The sequence below is a fragment of the Phoenix dactylifera genome, chromosome 14, assembly GCF_051530095.1.
Source record: "Phoenix dactylifera cultivar Ajwa chromosome 14, Ajwa_hap1_PhDact_Kaust_v1.1, whole genome shotgun sequence".
Classification (NCBI taxonomy): Eukaryota; Viridiplantae; Streptophyta; class Magnoliopsida; order Arecales; family Arecaceae; genus Phoenix; species Phoenix dactylifera.
In genome coordinates this window covers 315212-343087 of record NC_143203.1, presented here as the reverse complement: position 1 = coordinate 343087, position 27876 = coordinate 315212, and the positions used below count along the sequence as shown (strand labels likewise).

The 27876-nt window shown below is 41.0% G+C and overlaps 1 protein-coding gene and 1 long non-coding RNA gene across 4 annotated transcripts in view; both read right to left on the bottom strand.

Moving 5' to 3' along the window:
• LOC103713299 (kinesin-like protein KIN-14J) overlaps nucleotides 1–20048 on the bottom strand; it is a 35286-nt gene extending 15238 nt beyond the window's left edge. For 2 of the 3 annotated variants that reach the window (XM_089927093.1, XM_089927095.1), the window contains exon 1: nucleotides 19557–20045. In XM_089927093.1, coding sequence (XP_089783219.1) covers nucleotides 19557–19911 — 355 coding nt within the window. In that variant the 5' untranslated portion in view covers nucleotides 19912–20045. Of the gene's footprint in view, nucleotides 1–19556 lie in introns of all 3 variants that reach the window. The other variant, XM_089927094.1, reaches the window with a different exon arrangement.
• On the bottom strand, nucleotides 9745–10936 carry LOC148699961 (uncharacterized). Its single transcript, XR_015973042.2, has 3 exons — nucleotides 10680–10936; nucleotides 10485–10577; nucleotides 9745–10395 (listed from the first exon to the last, which is right to left on the bottom strand). It is a non-coding gene; the product is annotated as an uncharacterized LOC148699961 (long non-coding RNA).
• Nucleotides 20049–27876: the final 7828 nt, after the last annotated feature.

The following is a 27876-nucleotide window of genomic DNA, read 5'->3' as shown; positions in this document are numbered from 1 at the left end:
CATGAGGGGGGAACACGGGGCTCCCCTGCCAGATATTGTCCGGTTCTGGGGCTTCACGCAAGCGTCCTTCACCCCTCCCCGGTTTTGTTTTCCACCCAAAACGCGTCTGCAGGATTTGGAGACACCTGCCTCATATGCCCAGGCTCTGGAATGAGTCTTTCCGATGTGGGACTATTGGGCCTCACACCCTTTCCACCATCGGACAAGAGCCGTCCTCGGCTCTGATACCATTTGTAACAACCCAGAATCTCACCCAAAATGGCTAGCCGAAAGATATTATTTGGGTTCCTTGATCCTGTATAAGTACCCAAGATCTACCCAGCGAATAACCGATGTGGGACTAAACACACGCCCGCACGGGTCCTCACATATTCTGTCACGCCCCGAGCCCGAGGCGCGGCAGACGCCGCACGCCCGCACGGCGGGCCGCACAGGCGTGCTAGGCATCGGATCATATCAAAGCAGATACAAATATTCAAAACTGACATAATTATTTAAATTGTTCAAAAGCAGACTTACAAAATTTCAAAATAGCATATGCCAACATAATTCAAATGTCCAAACTAAACTAACTAAAATGTCAATAACTGAAGAATCATCGGAAACCCTAACGCACTCCCCAATCCCGTGTGATCAAGCCTCTGGATCTGAAAAATGAAGAAAACAGAATAATGAGCTACACTAGCCCAGTAAGCAACAAAATACCCCAGAGTGGGGTCAGAGCATATCAGATCAAAATACAGGATAATGTCTGGAATAAATCATAAATAACATCATTTGTTGTTTTCAAAACTTATTATCATTTTTCCAAAAACTCTTATACCAGAATCTCAACATAATAGGCTACGGCCACGTAACCCAGTGGCATGGGTTGCACAAGGTGCCAAACACCACTATTATTATGCACCGGTGGTACGGTGTCCAAATACCACTATTCTAATCACCGGTGGTACGGTGTCCAAATACCACTATTCTAATCACCGGTGGTACGGTGTCGAAACCGGTTCCTCACAGATTACAAGTCGACAGGTCCAACGTATAATCCCCATTGGCGGGGCCGGAACAGAACAGAACAGATCATAGCCATGCTGAGAATGCATATATATATATATATATATAAATATATTTCATGGATTTCAAAGCATATAACATGATTTTCAAATAAAATTTAACATGTCTGACCCATTTTACTGAATGTAAAACATATATCAAAACATAATCAGTTTATTAAATAATTCAGAAATCACACTTGAAGTATTAAGTTGCTTACCTCTTCTCGCTTAATTCCTACTTCAGGTAGGCGGATCAGGTTCACCTGTTAACATTTAATTAATTTCTTTGTAAATTTCAGAGCTAAGCAAAACCAAAAGTAATACTACTGGACATGGCTCAACAGGGCTCAGAGTTGGCCCACAGTGGGCATGGCCCGATAGGGCCCTCATCGGATATGGCCCGATGGGCCCTTATAGACTCGGCGTAATAGGGCCCTCCCAAAGTTGGCCTCTAATTTGTTCATTTATGTAATAAAAGCCTTTGCAGGGACTAATATTTAATTACAGAATACTATTCTATAAAGCTTGAATGGACTAAATAAATATAGTTCGGGACCTTTATGTAATAAATCTTTCTTAGGGATCAAACATAAATTACAGAAGGCTCTTTTGTGCAATAATATACTATCAAGGGCTTAACTACAAAATTTTATTTATTGGCCAAATGGGTTCGGATTTCGGGTTATGGGTTTCAAGTTTCGGATTCCGGATTTCGAATTTCGGGTCTGAACTGGGTTTCGGATTTTTTTTTTTTTAACCGGGCCCAAGTTGGGCCCACAGTGAACCGGGCCCAGGTCGGGCCCACGGTGAACAGGGCCCATGCTTGGCCCTGTTCGGCCCGTAGGGCCTTCTTCCTCCCCAACCCCCCTACGGTAGGCGAAGACTGAGAGGGAGAGCGGAAGAGGAAGGGGGTGGCGGGCTGGCCGGAGGCCACTCCTCGGTCGACGGCCAGCCGACCGCAGTGGCGGCCGGCGGCCGTTGCGGTGGCCGGGGTCAAGATCAACCGAGAACGCTCTCGGTTGATGGGGCCAAAACAGAGGGAGGAAGACATTGCTTTCTATTTGGCATGGAATCAAGGGCAAAAGAGGAGGGCTTACCGGCGGTGGCAGAGGCATTGGGATCTCGGTCGAGGCTGCTCAATCCGGCGATCAAGCGGTGGCGACGGCGACGCTTTCCGAAAGGGAAGTGGATCCCAAAACAGGGGAGGGCACGGGTGGTGATGGTGGTGAATCCGGCAGCCCACCAGCCACTTGGGAGGCAAGAGCAGAGGAAGAAGAGGGAGGAGAAGGAGAAGAGAGGGCTCGGTGGTGCTCTAGGGCAAGAAAGGGGGGGTTTATAACCCTATTTCTACAGCTCGGTGGGGCGAAATCAACGGCCGCTCGTGCGGCCGTGGGGTGGTCGCGGAATGACCGCGGGGCTGCCGCGTAACGCCCGCGGTGCCCCGCCCTCGCTGCGCCCGAAGAAGCCGGAGGGGATCGCGTCTGCGATCCCCTGCTCTGGCCCCTTCCAAAAAAAGAAGAAGGGGCTGAAGTCGGCTTGGGCTGCCGACTTCAGCCCGTATCTCACAGCCCAATACTAAGAATATTGGTTTTCATATCAGGCACATAATAGACATTGGAAATAAACTGTTGGCTTCCATCTTTGAGTTGAATAAGTATCTTACCAATGCCCTTCACCATTACCTTGGAAGCATCTCCAAATGAGACATGGCCATTCACCGATTCATCAAGCTCCATGAAAATTTCTTTGTGCCCCGACATGTGGTTACTTGCAACGGAGTCCAAGTACCACATATTTTGATTGATAGCATCTCCTCCTTTTCGTGCTAGTAGAAGCACGTCATCTCCATCATCTTCTTTTTTAACATAATTGGCTTTCTCATGAACTTGACTAGATTGATTAGAGTAGCACTCAAAAGAATAATGCCCAAATTTGTTGCAATTGTAACATTGAACTTGACCCTTGTCATACCTTCGGCCTCTACCTCTTTGTCCTCTTCCTCCACGATTTTGGTTGCCTTCCTCAATATTGTTGTGGTCACCACGGCCTCTACCACGACCATAAGATCCACCTCAACCTCTACCATGAACACGTCCTCGGCCACGACCACGGCCTCTTTGGCTACTTTCGCCTCTTGACTCCTTTTTGTTATTGATGGAGAGCTTGCTTTGTAGAACTTGCTCCAATGGCTCTTGTCTTCTCTTTAGTATTCTTTGCTCATGGGCTTGAAGTGAACCCATAAGCTGATCTACCATCATAGTGTCCAAGTCTTTGGACTCTTCAATGGCCGCCACAACATAATCAAATTTGTGGTCCAAGGATCGTAGAATTTTTTCCACGACCCGATTATCATCAAGTGTCTCGCCGTTCCTCCTCAATTGGTTCACAACGGTCAACACCCTTGTGAAATAGTCCGACACAACTTCGGACTCCTTCATTTGCAAAGCTTCAAACTCGCCTCTCAAGCTTTGGAGGCGAACCTTCTTCACCTTTTCTACACCTTTGTAAGAATTTTGTAAAATCTCCCATGCTTGCTTGGAATTGGTAGCACTAGCAACCTTCTCAAAAGCGGCCTCATCTAGGCCTTGGTAGATGAAGTAGAGAGCCTTCTTGTCTTTCTTCAAAGTCTCTCGTTGTTGCGCCGTAAGAATATCTCTATCTTCGGCTTCTACATAGCCTCTTTCGACGATGTCCCAAATATCTTGAGATCCAAGCAACGCCTTCATTTGGATACTCCAATTCTCATAGTTGGTATTGGTAAGATGAGGAATAGAAAGCACTCCGGTAGCCATGATCTAGCTCTGATACCACTTTGAAGAGGTGGATGGAGAAGAAGAATATTGTAGTATTTTTCACTAAGGAATGAAGAGGACTTTTCTCTATATTAGATTTCTTCAATTCTCTTCATTACAAAATGACTCAAATAACAACCCTTTATAAAGAGAATTTTACAACCCTTCAAGTAACCTCTATACAAAATACTAAGAGTCATATTTATGAATAACACTTCGGTTTCATTCATGATGAGAAATTCTAAGTAACTTTCATAGATAAGATAAAAGGTCTTTTTGGAAACACAAATGTCTTAAATAATATCTCTTGAATCAATGCACAATTAAGTTTATCTATTTCCAACACGAATCCCCTCATTGATGAGGCACCTGAACAATGTCATTTTCATTGCAATGTGGATTATTAGATTAACTATATTTGCAGTATGCGTAACATTATTCTCTGGCCAACTGTGTCTGGATCTGCTGATTGGCACCCCTCTCCTCAGCACATGCACTAGGGAAAGGTCCCAGTTTCAAATCTGAATGGTGGCATTCTCACTGTATTTCTCTCAAAAAGAAAAAAAATATCTGAAAGCTTCCATTGAACACTTTTGGAATCTCTATGCAAGCTTCAATATTCTCTGTTAGCAAATGAACAACTATTACGATGTTGTCCTTTTCAAAGTTTTGTCTCTTGCAAAAGAGTAGAAAGTGTTGCATTGAAAAATTGTTCTGTAAACCCAAGGAGAAGGTTTTGAAAGAGAAGGATTGGCTTTTGCTGTCTCCTTTGTTTCATTATCGGAATTTTGCTTTGGATCCGGTAACTTCCCTCACCTTCATTTGGAGGCACTGTTGTCTCTTTCAGTAGATGGTGGCCTCTGCCCTCCTTTCCCTCAAACAAAAAAAAGAAAAAAAAAGAAAAAAAATGGGAACACCTATAGTTCTAAATCCATTAGACTACAAAATTGCCTATTAACTTTGAAGATAAAATTCTTTTAAAGTTAAAACCTTATAGCTTAATAAATGTACCTTTTGTACGCCCCAGAGCTCTCCGAGGACATATTTGTCTGTCCCATAATAGGACACATATTGCTCTCATCTATATTCATCTTCTTCAATTTCTTTAATCTGTTTTTTGAATTTTCAAGCATCTTTGGGGATCCATGCAGTCCTCAAGTATTGAATCAAAATGACATCAGTAAAATGATATGCTTGCATTCAAAATGAGTTGGTATTTGTCTCCTGGTCCTGTTTTCCATAGGAGGCAGTACCTTTCTTGACAGAAATCTAGCAAAAAAGTTAAGGATATTATATTGTGGTGCCCGGAATTATTATTATTATCATTATTATTTTAGCAATGCATTATCTACCAATCTGATATGCTGGTTAAGATTTTTCTCTCTCCCTGATGATTCAACAAAACTCAAGTTATATACCTTTCTTTCATTTCAAAGTATTATGTATTAGTTTGGCGTATTCTGCAGAATTATTTTCCAAATATGAAGATGAAAAGGATAAACTATATGCCCGTTACGAACAATAGCGTGAGTAACAATGTTCTTTTCCAGTTACGTGGAATCCATCCATCCTACTCTCAGCAGATGTTCAATGCTTTAGATTTCTTCTCGAGTTTTCAGGGAGGAAGGAAAAGGCTAATCTGTCTGAACTTGAGAAGGCTTGTGCTCAGAAGATTGCCAGAGCAGAAGAATCTCTGAAAAAGAAGAAGCAGGTATATGAATATGGGATGTTTAAGTTAGCAGACAGTCATTTGTGATTTTCTCCTATCATCTATTTGTTTTATCTGGTTTTATTTGCAAAATTATCTTGATGTATTATAATTTTCATCCTAAGAGTGAGCCATGGTGCAACAATAAAGTTGTTCTATTATGACCTGAGGTTATGGGATCGAAACGCAGCCTTTCTATATATAGGAGTAAGGTTGCATACGTTTGACCCTTCTGAGACCCTACAATAGCGGGAGTCTCGTGCATTGTTATACCAATTTTCTTATATATTATGCCTAGGTGTTTAACAATCACTTATGCATGCTATACCAGAAATACGAATGCGGTTTCCATATAAAACTTGTGTATAAAGATGTATCAATTCGAAAGAGAAAAAAAAAAGGGGAAAAGATTCAACTGTAGATTTTTAATCTAATACATTATTTTCAGAAAGAATCTGCTCAATATATTTGATTTTCTGTTTTGGACATATAGACGTGTTGAAATGATTGCATATTCTTTTTTCTAGTGATGTAATTTCAAAGTTTATGCATGTATTCCACTTTCCCACAATCTACTTTCCAATGATGCTACTTTATGTCAGTGTGATCCAGGATGACAAATCTTTCAGCATATTACGCAAATCTCTTGGCTCATTTCTGGAAGGCGCATCCGATTCTGATTCTGGGCCTGATGAATGAGCCTTGATCACCAGTAACTGCTCTTGGATATGGGGAAGCATAAAATTCTGTATATAAACCTTATTCTCTCTTCTTTTTTTTTTGGTAAATGAACCTTATTCTCTTTGACACCATCTATCTTCTTCAACTGAAGATTTTGCCAAATTGTTGGATGGTGAATTGGGATTAAAATTTGTCAATGGTTCCTTGGCTCTAGATTCTGTTTTGTTAATATAAGAAAGGGGTATCTACAGTAATCATCACATTGCCTGTTTCTAATTTTCCAGGACCTTGACTACTGAAACACTATGTTGGTAAAGGATGTGATTAAATCTTTTGACAAGGACATACCAGGAATTGCACCAACCATTGACTTGTGTGAACCACAAGACATTGCACTCATCTTCAATAGCTTACATGAATGATTTCATCATCTCAAGCAAAATTATTCCTGTTGCGTGAAGAATATACATGTTCTGAAAAAGGTTTTGTATCATCAGTTGGCAATACATTATGGGTCTACTCCATTGGCTAGAATAAAGTAATTGAATGTCAATGACTGGATAATATCTTTCATAGTTTTAAGATTTAGAAGATACAGTTTTCTCAGAACAAGTTTTTAGATTTTTAAGGAAGATTTAAGTGCCAAATTAGTACTCTTTTTGCTATAGCTTTAATATTTTCTTTACAGAACGTAATCTTACGGTACCGTATCTCTCTGACCAAATATTCAATTATGCTTCTCTTGCATGTGGCTTCTGTAATGGCATGATTGTTTTCTTGAACAACGAAAGTTGTTTGTTTTTTTAGTTCCCAATTTTTTTAAGGTACAGAAATTGTGGATTGCTTTTCCTTTTTTTTAGCTCTCAATTTCTTTAAGGTACAGAAATTGTGCATGGCCTAGGTAGGTCTGGTATTCATTGAACTATTTGAAGGCCCAATACAGCACCAACTGTTGATTACGCATTGAGATACATTGTAATTCATAGATGCAGTGCTTTAGTATGAACCCATTTGGCATCATATTTTGATTTATGATCTGTCTGGCTGCACTGGACTACCGAAAAAATGTTTCCTAATTCCTTGGACACAAGCTTGCTAGAAAGTTATGCAGTACCTTTCTGTTTCCTAATTCCTTGGACACAAGCTTGCTAGAAAGTATGAACCCATTTAGTATGAACCCATTTGGGATCATATTTGATTTATGATTTGAGTAAATAAAATCAAGACAATATAAGCTTTTCAAGTCAACTGAACTTCAAAAGAGCTCGCTGAAGAAAAATCACTGGATTTAATCAAGCTTGAGAGGACTAATGATCTATAATAAGATAAACTAATGATCTATAATAAGATACTAGGAGCTCAGATCCTATTGTGAATTGGGGTTGCCTAAGTGGTCACACCTGTCAATTTAGCTTAGAGGTTCGGGCTTCAAGTCTTGGGGGGTGCATCAGCATCTTCAGGTATTTGAACTAGGATAATCATAATGTGTGCAGCCTTTCTTCCTTTCTCTTATAAGAAGGGTAAATTCTAATTTATCTGTCATCAGTCAGGCGAATAGTGATGCTTATAAACTACATAAATACAACTATTTGAAAAAGAAAATTTACATTCTTCTGGAATGGAGCACCATCTAGATGGTTAGCAGTCTGAACTCCAAACCACACAGCATGGTGCACTATATCTAAATCTAACGTGCACAACAAAATTTCAACATAATGATTTGGCTGGCAAAAGAGCCCCCTAAATGACTTGTTATTGATCAAGGGCCTATTAATCTGCACCATCTTTTATGCCTCACATTGCCCACATGGGCGAGGTTCAGGCTTGAAAGCTCATCAGCCGAGCAGCTGGTCCGATGCAGAAGGAACAGTTGGATCACCATCATGATCCATGATTGGCGAGCTTTGAGATTTGTGATATCAGGGAGCCCCAGAACTGCATCAAAGCACATGCCCGTTACAGATCACGACGGTAATCTAATGGTCGATAAAAGTGCTGCATTAGACCACCAGCAGACCTAAACCACTCCCATTAATCTAAAAGCATTCCACTGCCAAGCTTGTATTAGGACCATCCAGTTGCATGACATCTCAAATTTTACTAGCATGCTCCACAGAGAACATGCACAAAGGCATTTTCCTCTATTGATTTTGAACCCAGAAGATAGGGGAGAGGCATGATTTTCAAATATTCACTGCAACCTCTTGGATGCTCATGACCTATCAAATCTCCAGCATTTTCCAATTTTTCGATTGATGATAATGAAATGCCTCGAGGCTATGTATTGTTCCCAGCCAAAAAAAACCTTCAAGTCAGTATTGCTCCTCTTCTCCTCTTAACCCTCTCTCGGTTTTCTATAATTCTATGCTGTTGTTTCTGCTTGGACCTTTCGGCCGCAGCTGAACCTCCTTGGTTGCTAGAATCAGGAATCTGTGCGGAATGTATGGTGTAGTGGATGTTTTAAAGAAACACTCGTATCGATGGTAATTGCTAATGTTCTTAACAAGTTGATCTAACAGTCTGTTAACTCTTATTTTAGATAAGTCAAAACGAAATTAATGAACGAGTTTTCCATGGAGTGTGGTTGTTATCTGATGCATGTGCATCAACAGGGCACCCTAACATAATTTCTCCACACTCAACTGGCATGCAAGTAAGAAATTTGCTGTAACTCTTCTCCCCCCTGTTGCCCAACATAACACGAGAGAACAAAGATTGCACAAAACAGTGAGCGTTTTGATGGATATAAGATTTCATTCTTTCATGCACCATATGTTCTGCAAGCCTGGGCAGAAGGATAACATATTGATGCACTACAAGAGAAAAAGATATCTCCCGGCGCTTTGTTTTGTCTTTACCGACGCTTTAAAGCGTCGGTACATTTCCTTCCCACGCCCCCTAAAGCGTGGGTAAGGCGTCGGGCAGGCGGGCGTGGGCTCGGTTTAGGCCGACGCGTGAAGAAAGCGTCGTCGGTCTATGCCGACGCTTTTAAGCGTCGGCGAAGGTGGCCTATGCCGACGTTTTTAAGCGTCGTTAACTATGCAGTTAGCTGACGCTTTTAAGCGTCGGCAAACTTGGACCAACCTCGGCACTGTTGGACTACACAGACGCTTTAAAGCGTCGTTAAAGGCGTGCCATTTTTTGCCAGTGTTGTGCCGGTCGCTTTTGCCGACGCTTAAAAGCGTCGGCAAATAAATTTTTTTTAAAATTTTTTTTTATAAAAGTAATTTTTAATACCCTGTACACATTAAATTCTAACAAAACAAATACACTAAATCACATATATAACAAAATACACGTCACAAACAAGAACTTTGATTACATTCATATTATAATATTTGATTACATTGTACTTCAAAAACATTCTAAAAATATACATCTCAAATTTCTAAGTACACAATCTACGATATGTATCAAGGATCGACGGCATCATCATCTCTACGAGTAGATGAAGTATCATCAACCTACAAGAAAAAAAAATATTTTAGAAACTAAAAATATGAAAGTCATCACGCTCATACAAGAATACATTATAATTACATAAAATATTCAAATAGATTTAGTTATGTACCGGAGGAGCAAATCTCTGCAAAAAGGATGAAATATGGTCAAGCTGATCCTGCAAAGATTGTATCTTCAACTCTTGGCTTTGCTTCAACTCCGCCATATCAGTCATATGTCTCTGCCTCATCTCCTCTATCTTTGTCTCATATGACTGCTTTATTTGTGCCATCTTCGTCTTCAAACTACAAACTTCTGTAGTGCTAGTACCTTGTCTTGCATCTTGGGTATATCGGCTCACTACAGATAGCTGAGTGGGAGTAACTCCGACACCGTAACCCCTCACGCGACCATAACGTTCTGGGCCCATCAATTCGGGATAGACCTGAGCCTCGACGCGACTGGCCGTGTCGGATGATGATGACTCCCCGACGCGCTCTGAAATAAGATTTGTAGCTCTTTCCTATATCTCTCTCTCAAAAAAAAACAGTCACATTAATATTTTAAGAGAAGTAAAATTAATAAAAAAACTATGATCAAATAAAAAATGAATACATACAACTATATCTCTCGACTCATCCCATACAAAGCTGCCATCTCGGTGAGTGTGGGTCATCTTATAAAACTCTACCTCACCAGGCTCCCTTCCATGCTCTACTATCTACATATACGGAAAATATATTGGCAAACTATATATCATGATATGTGCTATATATTAGTAGAGTTTCAAATAGTTTCAAAAAAACTTACGAATTCATTTCTACGTCTCGCATAACTCTTCGAGCCTGAAGTATGAGGAACTGCTTGAGATGCTCGTGCAGCTCTACCAATATTAGAATATGTCTGCCAAAATAAAATCACAAAGTATAATATTATTCAATATATATATTTGCAATCTATATTAATAATAAAGATAATATAAGATATTGAAACAATATATGTGACCTGTCCTTTTTCAGAAAACCAGTAGTGAACAAGCTCCCTCCACTGCTGAGGGTATACATCAGGAGTCACACGAGCAACCTCCTCCTCTGTCATACCCTCGCGCTTGAAGTCCGCCTTCAATTTTGCTTTATATTCTTTCCATTTGCGGTTGAGGGACTTTAGCAACCAATCATGGCTCTCTGGAGGAAGTACAAACTTACCCTACAACAAGATACAGAATGTTATAATAATATTAAACCTCAAAAGTAAAATTATGGTAGTAAGCAAATTAACATACAGAAGGTGTCAAATTAAAAAGAACAAATTTAATTCATTACCTGTATGAGTCTAAGAAGTTCAACCTTATACGAAGGAAGCATGTCATTCTACTTCGTATAGTTGAGCGGACACAGCTGACCCTTGCGTGCAACCGATCCTAAAAAGCTTGATAGAAGACTTCCAGCTTTATTGATGGGCTGCCCCAATTCGTTGCATCGGATGATGATCTTCTCACCCGAAGGAAGCTTCCACACATCCTTTGCTTGAGTGGGTCCCCGTCTCGTCCTCACTGTCCCTTGTCCATCTATTTAAATTAAATAAAATGTTTTAAAAAGTTGAAGACAAATATGAACATAAAATTTGAACTTTAAATCGAATTACCCTAGATCCGGAGCTCATCCTCCAGACAATCAGCAGGAGGCTCGCGCTGAGATCCTAACTCGTGCTGCTGGGACTGCAGGGACTGATCAGAAGTAGATCCCACCTGAGAATGCTGGAACTTCACATCTCTAAATCGTCTCCCTCGGGGCATATTGTTACCTGGTATGCACAAAAAAGAATCAATATTTGGTTAAATGATAAATATTGCACAAAATTAACCTTTTGAGGCTTGAAGGCTCACAGTAGTTGCTACGATACCGAGGAAACCTGCACCAAACTGAACAAGATCAAGGTCAAAACTGGATGCAACATATTAATTAACAACCAAAAAGAATGATAGCTTGGATGCAATAGCCAAAACCATCTTAGTAATTTATTTTCAACTAAAATAATTGCTAGGCTTTCTCTAATGTATTCTAGCATAACGTATGACAATGAACGGGTGGTTCATTCTGGCCTTTATCTTGTAAAAAGTATCAGTTAAGTTCATTTTTCTTTCTTAGCAGAATTTCTCACTTCTCCTACCTCCAACCAGATTTGCACATTTTGTGATAGAAACTCCACTAAAACAACAGAGGTGAGGAAAGCCAACTTCTAGAAAGACTAAAACCCATTATCCAGAGGCTGTGACCAAAATGGACTTGAACTGAGAAATAGCTGTTTATTTCAATGGAAACACACAAGCTTGGGTGATTAAAGGAAAACAATAATCGGTAATTCAAACATTTCCTACATGTTTGCTATTCATTTTATAAATATACACAGATTTAACTAGACTACAGCTAGCAGAGGGGCAGTGGTCTCACAGCAAGCCAATATGAGATGAGATATCATAGAGAGGCTCCCAAACCACATGAATCTAGACTTCCATTTAACTTGATCAAACTACAAAAATGATATAATCTGAGACTCCATTTTATGAATGTTAAAAACAAATCCACGCTAGAATGACTGACAATATACTCATAAGAAAACTAGCAGTAACATTACTTTAACTGATAGCATTGAATAGAAGATATTGATTAAAAGTCTCACTGTTGATGATTCAATAATACTAGCTATGCCTCCGGCGACATAATCATTCAGTAGGACATCAAAAGCAACTGACTCGTCCTCCCAAACAGAAATGCTATCATTGCAGACCTCAGAAAAATACTCTCCTACAAGAAATATTGTTGCAATCAGCAATCAAGTAAGAAAAACTTACCAAAAGCAGGTCAGTTAAATATAGCATACTCTCAAATTCTCTTAAATATAACTTGTGGGTATAGAAAACTACAATGGGAAAAAAAATCTCCATGAGGGTTTTCATAATAAAAAATAATAAACAAAATTCCAGCTTCCAAAAAGCAGTTTACTGATTAAATATATAGAGGAAAGTTGCAAATCCTCAATGGAAAGTTCAAATATAATTTCTAATAATCTTAAAGGATAAACATAGTTATTGAATTACATGCTATCTTATCTCCATTCCATAATCTAATTCATAATGCTGGCAATTTTGCACTTAGTAAGCTGGCAAATAAGCTTTCCAGCCTTTTAGAGAAAATACCCATACAAATCTTTCAGAGATTGCTTTTAAAAAAATATAAATACATAATACCTACACATAGACCTTCATAAAATTAAATTACCAAAATGAATTTCTTGCTTATCGCCTCATTAGATGTAGTCCTGTAGATGGCTTAAGAAGCCTCATTCTTGACCCCAATCTCAAATCCTTGAAGGACGTCCCATTAGAATGGGAACTGTACAAACTCCATAAAACATATCACAAACAGCTTGCTGATTAAAATCCAGAAATAGCCAGAAGAATACAATAGCAAAAGGGGAAATTGTGAATCACAAAAATAAATTCATCAACATAGAAATTCAACATTATAGCTTCAACTCATACAAACGTCACAACAGAAGATATTTTGTCAAACATTCTTGTCCATAAGTATTACTTCTTCAGATGAGTGGAAAGAAAATCACAATAATTTAAGAATTTATACCCCTTACTTCTTCAGATCGGAACTCCTCGGGCCATGTTTAATAAGTTGTGCCATGTTCGGAACTCTTCAGATGAGTGGAAAGGAAATCCACGAACACCCGAAGAAGAGGAGGATGAGAAGGAGGAGAACAAGCGAGACGGTGGGAAAGGAGGGAGGAGGAGAAAACTACCTCGGGCGGAGCGGATTGGGGTCGGTCAGTTGACGCCGGAGAGGAGGTAGGAGTCGGACGGTCCGCGCCGGAGAGGAGGAAGATGGGGGCTAAGGCAGCGCCGGAGACGAGGAAGATGAGGGCTAAGGCAGCGCCGGAGAGGAGGAAGATGAGGGTGCTCGGGAGTAGTTAGGGCAAGTATGCGGGCTCGGGGTCGGCCGCTGGGGTTTAAGTTGGCTTCGGCGACGCTTATAAGCATCGTCTTAGGACAGCCCTTTACGACGACGCTTTTAAGCGTCGTTCATTGCCTCAAATTACCGACGCTCCCCAGAAGCGTCGGAAAAAGGGGGCGCAGGAGCAGACTTTGCCGACGCTTTCTCCTAGCGTCGGCATTTAAAGGTCGGCTTTTTTCTCTTTTACTGTAGTGATGATAGCATCCTTAAAAATGAAAATGAATTTCAGACAAAGAGCTTTGATTACATTCTATACTAATCAGAATATTTGCAAGGAATAAAGATAGCTAATACTAGAAACTGTCAACGGCAGCTCTAAAGCTACTTAAATACCAGAACCAGTCCATGTCAGTGAAGTGTTTTTTTCAAGAAAGTGTTGAATTCATGATTCATTTATGAACATTAGGTGTATGTCTATCATCCTTCATGCAGTAAATGAGCAAAGTGGGGAGAGAATATTATAATGTTTACCATGGGATGTTAATTTCCCTCAATGATGCAGTCTAGTTAATAAACGGGGCCACAAGTTTATGAAGAGGTGGATGGAGGAGAAGAATATTGTAGTATTTTTCACTAAGGAATGAAGAGGACTTTTCTCTATATTAGATTTCTTCAATTCTCTTCATTACAAAATGACTCAAATAACAACCCTTTATAAAGAGGATTTTACAACCCTTCAAGTAACCTCTATACAAAATACTAAGAGTCATATTTATGAATGACACTTCGGTTTCATTCATGAAGAGGAATTCTAAGTAACTTTCATAGATAAGATAAAAGGTCTTTTTGGAAACACAAATGTCTTAAATAATATCTCTTGAATCAATGCACAATTAAGTTTATCTATTTCCAACACCCCCCTTTAAACTTAATTGTCTTCCATCCTTCATACCAAGCAAATCTTTGAATTTGTTGAAGAGATCAACTCCAAGTGGTTTAGTAAAAATGTCCGCAACTTGATCATGAGTCTTCACATAAATAAGCTCCACATCTTTGTTCTTCACATACTCCCGGATTGAGTGAAAACGAACATCTATATGTTTGCTCCTTTGATGATAAACTGGATTCTTCCCTAAAGCAATTGCCGACTTGCTATCAATGTAAATTTGTGTAGCTTCATTTTGATCAATATTAATCTCTTTTAGCAAGCTCCTTAGCCATATTGCATGACTAACACATGAAGATGCCGCAACATATTCTGCTTCACAAGTTGAGAGAGTAACAATTGCTTGCTTCTTAGACATCCATGAGAATGCCGTATTACCTTGAACATAACGTAGGATTCTCTTTGCCGCCTTCCAATGAGATAATTTTGGTTCCTCCATGAACCGACTCACCAAACCAACGCCATATAGTATGTCCGGTCTTGTACATGTCAAGTATCTCAAACACCCTACCAAGCTTTTGTAGAGTGTAGGATCAATCACCTTGCCTTCATCATTCTTGGACAATTTTACACCACAATCCACTGGTGTGTTAATAGGATTGCAATCTTCCATCTTGAACCTTTTAATCACTTTCTTTGCATAGTGCTCTTGGGAAAGAAAAATTCCATCTTCTAATTGATTCACTTCCAAACCAAGAAAATAGGACATAAGTCCCATGTCGGTCATTTCGAACTCCTTTGCCACTGCTTGTTTGAATTCTTTGATCAATTGTATAGAATTGCCGGTGAAGATAAGATCATCAACATATAATGAGACAAGTAATTTGTTCCCATCCTTCTCTTTGATATAGAGAGCTTGTTCATAGGGGCATTGAACAAACCCATTTGCCTTGAAATAAGCATCAATTCTTGAATTCCAAGCTCTAGGTGCTTGCTTCAAACCGTAGAGCGCCCTTTTTAATTTCAACACTTTGTCTTCTTGTCCACTTCTGACATAACCTTTGGGTTGCTCAATGTACACTTCTTCATTCAAATAGCCATTAAGAAAGGCTGATTTGACATCAAGTTGAAAAATCTTCCATTTGTTTAGAGCCGCCAAAGAAATCACCAAGCGAATGGTCTCCATTCGAGCAACGGGAGCAAAAACCTCCTCATAGTCAATTCCGGCCTTTTGCTTGTAGCCTTTAGCCACAAGTCGTGCTTTGTATTTCTCCACTTCACCTTGTGGATTTCTTTTGACTTTGTAAACCCACTTTACTCCAATTGGTTCAAGCCCACTTGGTAGAGAAGTAAGCTTCCATGTCTCATTTTTTTCTATGGCTTCTATCTCTTCATTCATGGCTTTTCTCCACTTCTTATCTTTGATAGCATCTTCAAAAGAAATTATTTCTTCATTAGCAAAAAGACAAATAAGATTTAAGGGAGTTGTCACCTCATATAAATCTTGAATGCTTCTTGTCTTTAATGGTGTTGAAACATCTTCAACCGATGAAGTAGGAGATGAAGGTGGTGTTGGAACTCTAATTTGCTCCTTGATCTGCTCTTCATCTTGTATCATCACGATGTTAGTGTTCCAATTCCAAACGCCGTCTTCTTGAAACTCCACATCTCGGCTTACAATGACTTTCTTCTCCTTTGGTTCATAAAGTTTATAAGCTTTGGATCTTGTATTGTACCCGATGAAGATGCATGGTAAGCTTTTATCATCTAACTTGCTTCTCTTTTGATCCGGAATGTGTGCATAAGCTATGCACCCAAACACCTTCAAATGAGAGATATCAGGCTTGTATCCACTCCATGCTTCTTGTGGTATTACTTCTTCCAAGTTCTTTGTGGGGCATCTATTAAGCAAATAGACCGCACAATTGACAGCCTCGCCCCAAAACTCCTTCGACAACTCCTTTGTCTTAAGCATGCTTCGGACCATGTCAAGTATAGTCCGATTTTTTCTTTCCGCGACGCCATTTTGTTGAGGTGAGTATGGAGCGGTCAAGGGTCTCCAAATGCCATGAGTTTTGCAAAAAGCTTCAAACTCCTTGGATGTGAATTCTCCTCCACGATCTGACCGCAACGCCTTGATAGTATAGCCACTTTGATTCTCCACCAAAGTTTTAAACTCCTTGAAAGCTTGAAATGCTTCTGACTTCTCCTTCAAGAGATACACCCATGTTTTTCTGCTGAAATCATCAATAAAAGTTAGAAAATAGCGACGACCTCCAAATGAGCTTGGAGTGATTGGTCCGCAAATGTCGGTGTGGATAAGTTGAAGTGGTGTTTTTGCTTTGTTGTGAGACTTCTTTGGAAAGCTCCTCCTTGAGTGTTTGCCAAGAACACACCCCTCACATATATTATTAGGGACATCAATATAAGGCAGCCCCTTCACCATTCTTTTACTTAAAAGAAGCTTTAGAGCACCGAAATTTACATGTCCGAACCGCAAATGCCAAAGCCAAGATACATCCTTCATACATGCACTTAGACATTTAGCAACAATATGATTTATGTTTAATACAAACATGCGGTTATTTGACATAGGAACATGAGCAATCAATTTATTTTGTTTCCTTAGATAGAAGCTTCCTTCCTTTAGTTGCATATCAAATCCTCTCTCCAAGAGTTGCCCAATACTAAGAATATTGGTTTTCATATCAGGCACATAATAGACATTGGAAATAAATTGTTGGCTTCCATCTTTGAGTTGAATAAGTATCTTACCAATGCCCTTCACCTTTACCTTGGAAGCATCTCCAAATGAGACATGGCCATTCACCGATTCATCAAGCTCCATGAAAATTTCTTTGTGCCCCGACATGTGGTTACTTGCACCGGAGTCCAAGTACCACATATTTTGATTGATAGCATCTCCTCCTTTTCGTGCTAGTAGAAGCACGTCATCTCCATCATCTTCCTTTTTGACATAATTGGCTTTCTCATGAACTTGACTAGATTGATTAGAGTAGCACTCAAAAGAATAATGCCCAAATTTTTTGCAATTGTAACATTGAACTTGACCCTTGTCATACCTTCGGCCTCTACCTCTTTGTCCTCTTCCTCCACGATTTTGGTTGCCTTCCTCAATATTGTTGTGGTCACCACGGTCTCTACCACGATCATAAGATCCACCTCGACCTCTACCATGAACACGTCCTCAGCCACGACCACGGCCTCTTTGGCTACTTTCGCCTCTTGACTCCTCCTTTTTGTTATTGATGGAGAGCTTGCTTTGTAGAACTTGCTCCAATGGCTCTTGTCTTCTCTTTAGTATTCTTTGCTCATGGGCTTGAAGTGAACCCATAAGCTCATCTACCGTCATAGTGTCCAAGTCTTTGGACTCTTCAATGGCCACCACAACATAATCAAATTTGTGGTCCAAGGATCGTAGGATTTTTTCCACGACCCGATTATCATCAAGTGTCTCGCCGTTCCTCCTCAATTGGTTCACAACGGTCAACACCCTTGTGAAATAGTCCGACACAACTTCGGACTCCTTCATTTGCAAAGCTTCAAACTCGCCTCTCAAGCTTTGGAGGCGAACCTTCTTCACCTTTTCTACACCTTTGTAAGAATTTTGTAAAATCTCCCATGCTTGCTTGGAATTAGTAGCACTAGCAACCTTCTCAAAAGCGGCCTCATCCAGGCCTTGGTAGATGAAGTAGAGAGCCTTCTTGTCTTCCTTCAAAGTCTCTCGTTGTTGCGCCGTAAGAATATATCTATCTTCGGCTTCTACATAGCCTCTTTCGACTATGTCCCAAATATCTTGAGATCCAAGCAACGCCTTCATTTGGATACTCCAATTCTCATAGTTGGTATTGGTAAGACGAGGAATGGGAAGCACTCCGGTAGCCATGAACTAGCTCTGATACCACTTTGAAGAGGTGGATGGAGGAGAAGAATATTGTAGTATTTTTCACTAAGGAATGAAGAGGACTTTTCTCTATATTAGATTTCTTCAATTCTCTTCATTACAAAATGACTCAAATAACAACCCTTTATAAAGAGGATTTTACAACCCTTCAAGTAACCTCTATACAAAATACTAAGAGTCATATTTATGAATGACACTTCGGTTTCATTCATGAAGAGGAATTCTAAGTAACTTTCATAGATAAGATAAAAGGTCTTTTTGGAAACACAAATGTCTTAAATAATATCTCTTGAATCAATGCACAATTAAGTTTATCTATTTCCAACAGTTTAATCAAGGTGATCAAAAGAGTCTGGCTATAAATATAGAAGGACAGGAGATCTCCCCAGACCACGAAGGATTTCTTTTACAGGCTTCCAAAAAAAAAAAAAGTTTCATCAAATAAACCATATATCAAATCTTCAGAGAAGGTTGTATGAAATCTTTTTAATGATCTCTTCAGAGACATCTGATAGAGGAAAAATAAAAGGAAGACTTTGAATAAATCTCTTGCTGCTTTTTTTATTTCATCACTCCAACTTTTATCCTATAACTAAAAAGCTTATAACATTAATATGTTGCACATATATATTTTCTAAGTGGTAGTTCACATGCAGGATAAAGGTCTTGATTACAATATCTCATGCTACTGTTCTCTTCATTCCAGCAAGAAGCTTATATATTGAGAGCTCTTAACATTAAAGTAAACAAAATTCCCAAGTGGCAGTCTGCATTCAGGATATTTATTCATCAAAGAATTTATGATTGTTCTTCACCATGCCTTGATTTTTTCCTATAATAGCAAAATTGTGCCTCAATCTACACTTTCCATGTAATTAACTAATTTTTCTATACTACAATAGCAAATTTTTGCATTGATCTATGCATATGGGAAACCTAACTAGATTTGCACGTAGCACAAAATCAAGATTACATTTTCCTAGCGATTCTAGTATGACACAACGCAGTGCAAGAAGATAAAAAACTCTTGGCAATTGGCATCGCAGTAACCAGCGCCTGTATGTTCTTATCACCACAATAAAAGTGCAAGAAGGGTACCAAGATCATACTTCTGAGTTGCCGATTCCTCCCATTCTCCTGAAGATCATAGACGGAAGCCACAATCCTCTTCTGCTCCGCTCCACTAAAAACTCCAGTATGAAGCTCGAGCCCCTCGAGCACATTGATCCACCGGCCATCGACCCTCTCCATGTGTTTGAAGTCCTTCTTCCTCACTACCATCGAGAACCTTATCGCCTCCCTCTGATCCCTCAACACAGAGAAAAGAACCTTCATTACAAATGTTTCTGCAACAATATCACTGGACAATATATGAGGAGTCTTCTTCTCTGTTTGGATCGGGCCGCCGTGCACGGTTCGCAATGGAAGAGATGGGAGAACTACGGGTTGGCAGACCCAAGGCATCGTACGACCTTCTCTGCCGTTCCACTGAGTTTCTTTCCTGCCTGCCGCGCCGTCCTCTCACCAACCCAGCAAATTACTGCCATCATACGGTAACTTTAATCATTAGCCTCACCTCGTAAAAACTCATGAGTGCCTGTGAAAGAGAAACTTTCACAAGGAGAAACTTAGGTTTGGCCTTTCGTAGGCAATCATGAGAGCCTACTTCGATTAGATATTTTAATATTTTAAAATTTATGATTTCATGTAAACTGATTACTCTGTGTGTGAAAATGCTAACCATGATAATATTTTTATATTTCTTTTTCCCTACTCTGGTTATACTGGGTTTCCATACATGACGTCTCCCCATCTCCGTTGCCTGGGATGGGAGATAAGAGACGTGATATTTTGTGACGTGAAGTAACACAAACCATAACAGCACAAGACTGTACTCTGTCTGGGGGTACTCCCCCAGCCCTTCAAAAGGCCGGCCACAGTCACGACTCCTTACGAAGAGGACCGCCATAAAAATGGCCACCCATTAACCGATGAGATTCACGGACTGATTAAAAACATAATCCTTCCAAATAGCATTTATTTTTCGAAAAGCAAATAAAGCTGCATATTGGATTACCTCCTTCATGGCACGACACTTCTATGAACTTATTTGGACAAGAGCCGCTGATATCTCGATCTTCTCTCTCATATCATCTTTTTTACTTTTGACTTGTCTGACCGTACTCATATGAAAACTATATGAATTGTTGCTTGTACCAAAAAAAAATGCCAAAGATGTACTCACGTTAGAGTTATATGAAATTGCCGTTTTCACCAAAAAAAAAAAAAAAAAAATGCCAAAGCCCTCGTCGTCGCTCCGGACCTCGACTTTGGCCCCAGCACCAAAGCCCCCGCCAGCGGTCCTCCCACCGCTCGAAGATTCTCCTCCTCTCCGAGACCTCTGTGCCATTCGGTTTAGGGTTAGGATTTCATTTGTTATGGGATTTTTCTTCTTTTTTTTGGCAGAAATGGAACAGGTAAAAATCTGCAGGAGATGAGGTGAAGTAGCAATGGAGACGAGGAGCAGGGGAGGGGGCGGGGTTGCTGGGAATCCGGTCACCTCCTGTGCTTACCGATTTTGTCTCTTTTTGTTGCCGCCGCTGCGAATTCGAATCGAGGGTCATTGAGATATTAAGGCTACAACGGTTATGTTATCATAGATGATTGATTTGTTTTGAACAATTCATATTTGGCAATCTATCAAATTTCAGCGAAAAATATACAGTGGCTATTAAGAGGCCACTATGCCACCGTAAACACATGTATTGCTGTAGCTCCTACAGTGCATTGAATGCCACTGTAGCTTGCGAGTTTATCACTCCATGAAAGAATCAACCACAGGAATATGAAATCGTATTATACATGACCATGGATTAAAATGTTCATCGCCATTCTTGAACAGCCATAAACTTAAAAGTAGAAATCAACCACTCCATTGAATTGCTAGCATGTAATTTTCTTTTAACTTTGGTGTATACCTCTATATTGTTTCCGGTTACATAAAAGCAGAAAGAATCTCTATAAAGACTCGAGCTTCCAATTTAATTCTAATGGTTGATTACAATTGTTGGGGAAAAAATCTCAAGTCATACCGCCACGGAGGCGCTCGACCAAAGAGCGCCGACCAGAGAGCTGCTCGGCCAAAGGGTGCCGACCAGGGAGGTGCTCGACTAAGGGGCGCCGACCAGAGAGAGCGCCAAGAAGAGGCGCCCAGCCAAAATAATCAAAGTAGGGATGCTCGGCTAAAAAGAGCCGACCAGAGGACGCCGATCAGAGAAGCGCTCGAACTAGAAAGTGCCGACCAAAGACAAAGCGCCAAATAGAGGCGCTCTGTTAGAAGGTGCTCGCCTGAAGGGCGCCGACCAGGAGTACTCAAGCAGCCCCGCCACAGGGCGCCCCATTGGGCGACCAGCTCGGCTCGGCACCCCTGCCGAGCCGATGCCTTAACTAAATGTTCAACCTCCGCCTAAAGTCCAAGGGACTTGACAACTTCTACAGCTTGCAACCTGCCGCTATCTCCAAGCCGTCAAGGCATAAGATCTCCGCAGGCGTTCGGCACGACCTGCCATTAATGCATGAGACTCCCTCAAGTCTCCGATGCACTCAGTCATTTAATGAACACGGCCCAAGACGATCTCCGGATCACTGAACCATCAGAGCGTATGGCTCTACCTGACCGCCGGTTCATTCGGTAATAAATGCACTTACCATCCACGGACCCCAGGCCCACCACGGCCGGCAGTTCAACAACTCCAACAGGCCCGATCGACCATGACAACTCCCTGGTTCCGGTCTGATTCGGTCCCGTTCGCCACTACGCCATTAATGGGCCAAATCGTGTCCAATTATTACAAAACAGGACAAACCTCCTGTCACCTCCCAGGTAACAAAAATCCTTCTATAAAAGGAAACCTGGGGGGAAGGAAGCACAGACACAATTGATGACATCATCCCCTTCATCTTCTGGATCTTATCCAAATATCCTCGGTGTCTTCTCCACATACTCTCTTCCCTGCTCTCTCCACATACTGGCCCCCTCTGACTTAGGCATCGGAGGGCCGGCGCCGGGGAGCCCGGCCACCGGTTTTTCTTGCAGGGCACGCACCCACGCCCCACGGTGGAGGACGCAGCCGGCCGGCGCACCGCCGTCCGCCCCCTGTAGCAGCGGAGCTCCTCCTTCCCCAGCTTCACGGTGGCCCCCGGGTCCAATTTCCAGCAACAACAATTATTGCAGGTACAAAGATATAGGATAACCAGGAGTAGTTCACATTAGCCATACCGACTCTTTTGAACCCATAGAAAAGAAGATTGTACTTGAAAATCTAGAAAGCTAAAAACAGAATAAAAACAAGAAATCAATTTCTGGTGATCAAGATGGAAGGATGCAGAGTTTTTAAAAAGACTAAGATACCCGAGTATCTCAGCTTTTATGTAACAATCAGGATATCTAAATAATGGCTAATGCAGTAACAAAGAAAGATCAACTATCATCTTGGCATTGTGTACAGTAGACAATATCCATGAAAAGAACACGTCCCAATAGTTTTAAGTTGATCATAACATCTTGGCTGATATCAGTGGACATCCAGCTGATACAGAAAGAGAATGATTTTATCCAAACAAAAGACCACAGATGTATGATGTCATGCCCACATCGATGCAGTGTATTGTATTGCATTGTATTCAATTGTATTGTGTGGTGACAAGCCATATCAGCAAGTGCCCGACACCGGTATAGACTTATATATCATCCAAAACCTTGGCTGTTATGGAATACCATGTGTCACATTGACTTGCTGGCACGACTCTAAGATAATAAATATTTTGTAGAACATATGCAGGATTGAATTGTAGGTGATAGGGGATAGAAATACTACAAGGCATTGAAAGGCCAACATATGAAACAATAAGAAAGTGCTAACTTGAAGCCATACATACCTGGGAGGAATAGCTGATCCACTGCCCATCCTCCCATACCTGGCAGGATCTCATTTCAAAACAATTAAACTCCATCTCCTCTTCATGATGCTTCAACTTGACAATGCACTTGGACCCATTAGAAATCTGAGTAACAACTCCTAGCGACCACCCGCCATGCACCTCAACAACATCATGTAACCCAAAATCCTCATCTTCTAATGCAAGGGGAGGTGCAGGCCTAATGTATCGAGCATCAACACACTACAGAAAAAAGTGATCTTTCTCGGCATTTTTTTTCATCCTTTACCGACGCTTATAAGCGTCGGTAAAGATCGGTCCGACGCTACCCAAAGCGTCGATGATATCTGAGTGGAAAAAGTTTTTTACGACGCTTTTGAAAAGCATTGTAAAAGGTCGGTTTTTGGCAACACTTAAAAGCATCACTAAAAGCCTCAATGCCGACGCTTATAGCCTTAATTTTTTTTTAAAAAAATTATTTTCTTCAGTAGACGAGCCGCTGGTGAGGATGAAGATGAGCCGGAGCTCGATTCCTCAGTGGCCGCCCTAACCTTGGCTTCGAAGCTAAGAAAGTGGAGATCTTGAGGCCACCATCTAGCATCTAGCATCTGAAAGGGAAAGAAAGTGGGGAACGGAAGTAAAGAAGAGGAAAAGAAGGGAAGAACCTGCTGAGAAGCATCTAGCATCTGAATCTAGACTCATCGTCCACGAGCACCACCAGATCTCTGCCCATCATGCCAGGTCTGTCCTGCGATTGGATCTAAGAAAAGACTTAGACCTAGATTTAGGACAAGAGGGAAGAGGTCGGAGAGATGGAGATGATCAAAAGAAATTTCACCTGCTCTAAGAAGAGAAACCGGATACCCATCTTCGCCGGCTGCAGAGCTCTATCTCTCTTGGGAGCGGTACGGTGGAGGCCGGGGTCCTTGAATGTTGCCCAAGGTGACAAGCCAAGAGGGGGGGTGAATTGGTTTCTTTAAATTTTTTACTATCTTAATTGAGTCAATTGACGAGTGAGTGAAGTTAAAGCAATACACAATGCAAACACACAAGAAGTATAGTGGTTCGGTGCTCTCCTAAGCACCTACATCCACTCCCCAAGCGACCTCTTGGGAATTCACTATAATCCCGCGGATTACAGTTGGATTGTTTTCCGGGCTCACAATCCAAAAATCTTTACACTTTGGTTTTCCGGGATCACCAAGAACCTATGTTGGTTTTACGGGCTCACCAACGAACCTTCACAATTGGTTTTATGGGTTCACCAACAAACCTACACCGTTGGTTTTACGGGCTCCCCAACAAACCTTCACTATTGGTTTTACAGGCTCACCAACAAACCTTTACAAGGTGATTAAAAAGAAGAAAAAAGTTGAAACTCCTAGATGAGCAAATATAACAATTATAAGCTACAAAGAAGAGTTTAGAATATAGTTATCGCTTGATGAGACTTCTCTCTTCTTTGTCAAGATTGCTTCACTCTTTAAGGGTTGATCGAGCTTTTAATGTTCCTTAGAATCTGCTCTACCACTTCCTTTTGACTCTTTGAGTGAAGCATTTGGATGAAGAAAATTAGGGCTCTTGTCTTTCTTGTATGAGGTTTGATATTTTGCAAAAGGATGCCTTCTCTGATGAATAGTATCACTTTAAATAGTTTTCCTCATCCATTGGACACCCCCATTGGTTAGACTTCAAAAACTAGCCGTTACTTGCTGTTGGTAGGACAAAAAGTACTTCTGCAGAACTAGCCGTTATGCTTCTGCCCGTGCTAGGGTCGACCCAAACTTTCCTAGGGTCGACTCAAATCACTGTTCATCAGACTTGGGGTCGACTCAACTTTCACTGGGATCGACCCAACTTTCACTGGGGTCGACTCCTGCTACATTGGGGTCGGCCCTCTCAGAAACACAGAACCTTATATTTCAGTCGTTTTTCACTAGGGTCGACTCAACACTTTTTGGGGTCGACTCAAGGTACAGTGGGGTCGACTCAAGTTCCATTGGGGTCGACCCTCTCAGGAATTCCAGAGAGACAGCATTGAACGACACAACCTTGGGGTCAACTCATGTTCAGTTGGGGTCGACTCAAGCATTCCTGGGGTCGACTCAAGGAAAGTTGGGGTTGGCCCTCTCAGTAAATTCCAGAGACTTGTTTTTTTGAGGCTTGAAGATGGGGTCGACTCAAGCAAGCTTGGGGTCGACTCAACTATTGTTCATCTGTACCATTTTTGCAGAAGTGTGCCTGATGGTTCCATGATGTGCCGGGGTCGACTCCACCAATCTTGGGGTCGACTCATTCCACACTTTGCTGCAACTTAAGGTTAGATTCATCCATACAATCAATGAAATATACTTCAAGCAATTTGGAATGTATGCCATGGTGGTGCTACATTCTCTTAACAATGAAAATTACTATTGTCCCCTTAAGAGTACGTTTCACTTGAAACATTGCCGAATTAGAATTTAGAATTCATTATCCCTTTTCTATCGCAAATTTTATCTCATTATTAATCATTGAAATACATCTTGATCTCATTCTTCTAATGTACCGAGAGTGACGAACTCAGTAATGATGTATCATGTTAACTTATAGTATTTAATTAGATATTCCCTCAATGGTTGTGTTAATCATCAAAATACCACTATCATCCTCAATCTCTTCCTTTTTGATGATTACAAAATATTGAGTATAAGCAGATTGATACTTATCTTAAAATTAGTTTTAGAAGAGCTCAAGTTGCTGAATTTCAGCTTTTCAAATTTGAGAGTGAAGTCTCCCCCTTTTTCATCCAAATATTGCCAATTTGAACTTTTGATTTTCTCCCCCTTTCTTTTATATTTGGTTAAAGATGAAACTTCAAAAATTTGAGATAAAGCAAGAGTTTCAGGTTATGTATCGAGGTATGAGAGGTATGTGCCGAATTCTAAAATTTGATTAAATGTTTAGACTTTAACATTTTCATTGTTACATATCGCTCCTCCTTAAGTGTATATTATCTCTTATTATAATTTTCAAACTTGTTTGTCAACTTATTGCAACTTCTTTCTTTCCTTACTTCTCCTCCTTTTTGTTATCATCAAATAGGTGCATGGCAATAGATAAGTAGATGCAGTAAATAATAAACAGTCACGTTTCATTGATCAAAATGGAACATTGTAGTACATTAATGTCAAAAATACAATGTTCTTAAATCAAAGTGCAAAGTACATCAACAAGGCAAGATGCATATGAGAGCTAGATAACTTCTAGGCACTAATCATAATGCTAACACCAGCCTAGGGGGTATCTAAGGGCTGTGATCTAGTCCTCATCCTCCTAGTATAAGTGGCGAGGGGAGGTCGAGCCTGATGGGACTGAGTCTGGCGTGGACCTCGCTGAGCTGGATGACTCTATGCCGAAACCTCCGACTCAGCTGCTCGGGGCACAGATGGACCATGAGCCTCTCTCTCTCGCCATAATGCTCCTACCTGCTCTCTGAGATCGCTAATCTCAGCAGTCATGATGTCCATCCTGCTCGTCAATCCATCAGAGAGAGTCCTCGCCTGAGCTGACACAAGCTCAGTCATCCTACTCCAAAACTCCTCTATGCACCCCGTGGGTACGGATGACGATAGGCCAGCCTCTGAAGGTGTCGTAGGATGATCCTCAGGTATCTCAGCCTCAGGGATGGGGTCTCCAACCTCTGGTGCATCACCCTCTGGTGCATGTATCCCTGCTCCTCCACGCACCCACTGCCTGTTCACCTTCTCATAACCCATGCGAACTAGGGACCGTGCAGTGTAAGTGTCAGTAATTAATAGATGCCTGGAGATCTCTTCCTCTACTGATATGTCATGCTGTCGAAAGACTAAGGTGAGTATCATACCATAGGGCAGGGAGACTCTCGAATTGCATATAGCCTTTCTCATCTGCCTGATCATCATAGCTGGAAGGTTCAGGAGAATGCCCTGAATAACGTGCTCCATAATGACCAGATCTCGCTCAGATATGAGATCAAATCTTCCACTTTTCAGAAATCAAATCTTACCTATGAAGTTGTGCAACAACCTCAACTCAGCTGATAGAGAGCTCGCTATCACTTTTTCGGAATAGTCAAAATCATCGTTCTTAAGGATCAACTGTAGAGCTCTCAACTTGTTTTCCGACCTTTCTGGAGTTGCACCTTCGCAGGGGAGATGGAGCAACTCACTCAAATTTTCTTCTGAAATCCTAACCCGTACACCTCGGACTTCAGACATAAGCCCTCCCATTCCAACTTTTAGGAAGGCATAGAACTCACGAACCAAGCCCGAGTAGGTCGCCAAATCTAGGGAGCAAAGATACTCCTATCCTTGCCTTCGGATCTAATCCCCCAACCGGAATCCTTCTTGATCCAAAAATTCGGAGTGGATCCTTCTCCCCGTGGTTACCGGTCTTCCCGCATATTTAGCAAGTTGAACTGAAGGAAAAGGAGGTGGAGGAGGCTCAACACGTGTCTCACCTTGTGAGGGA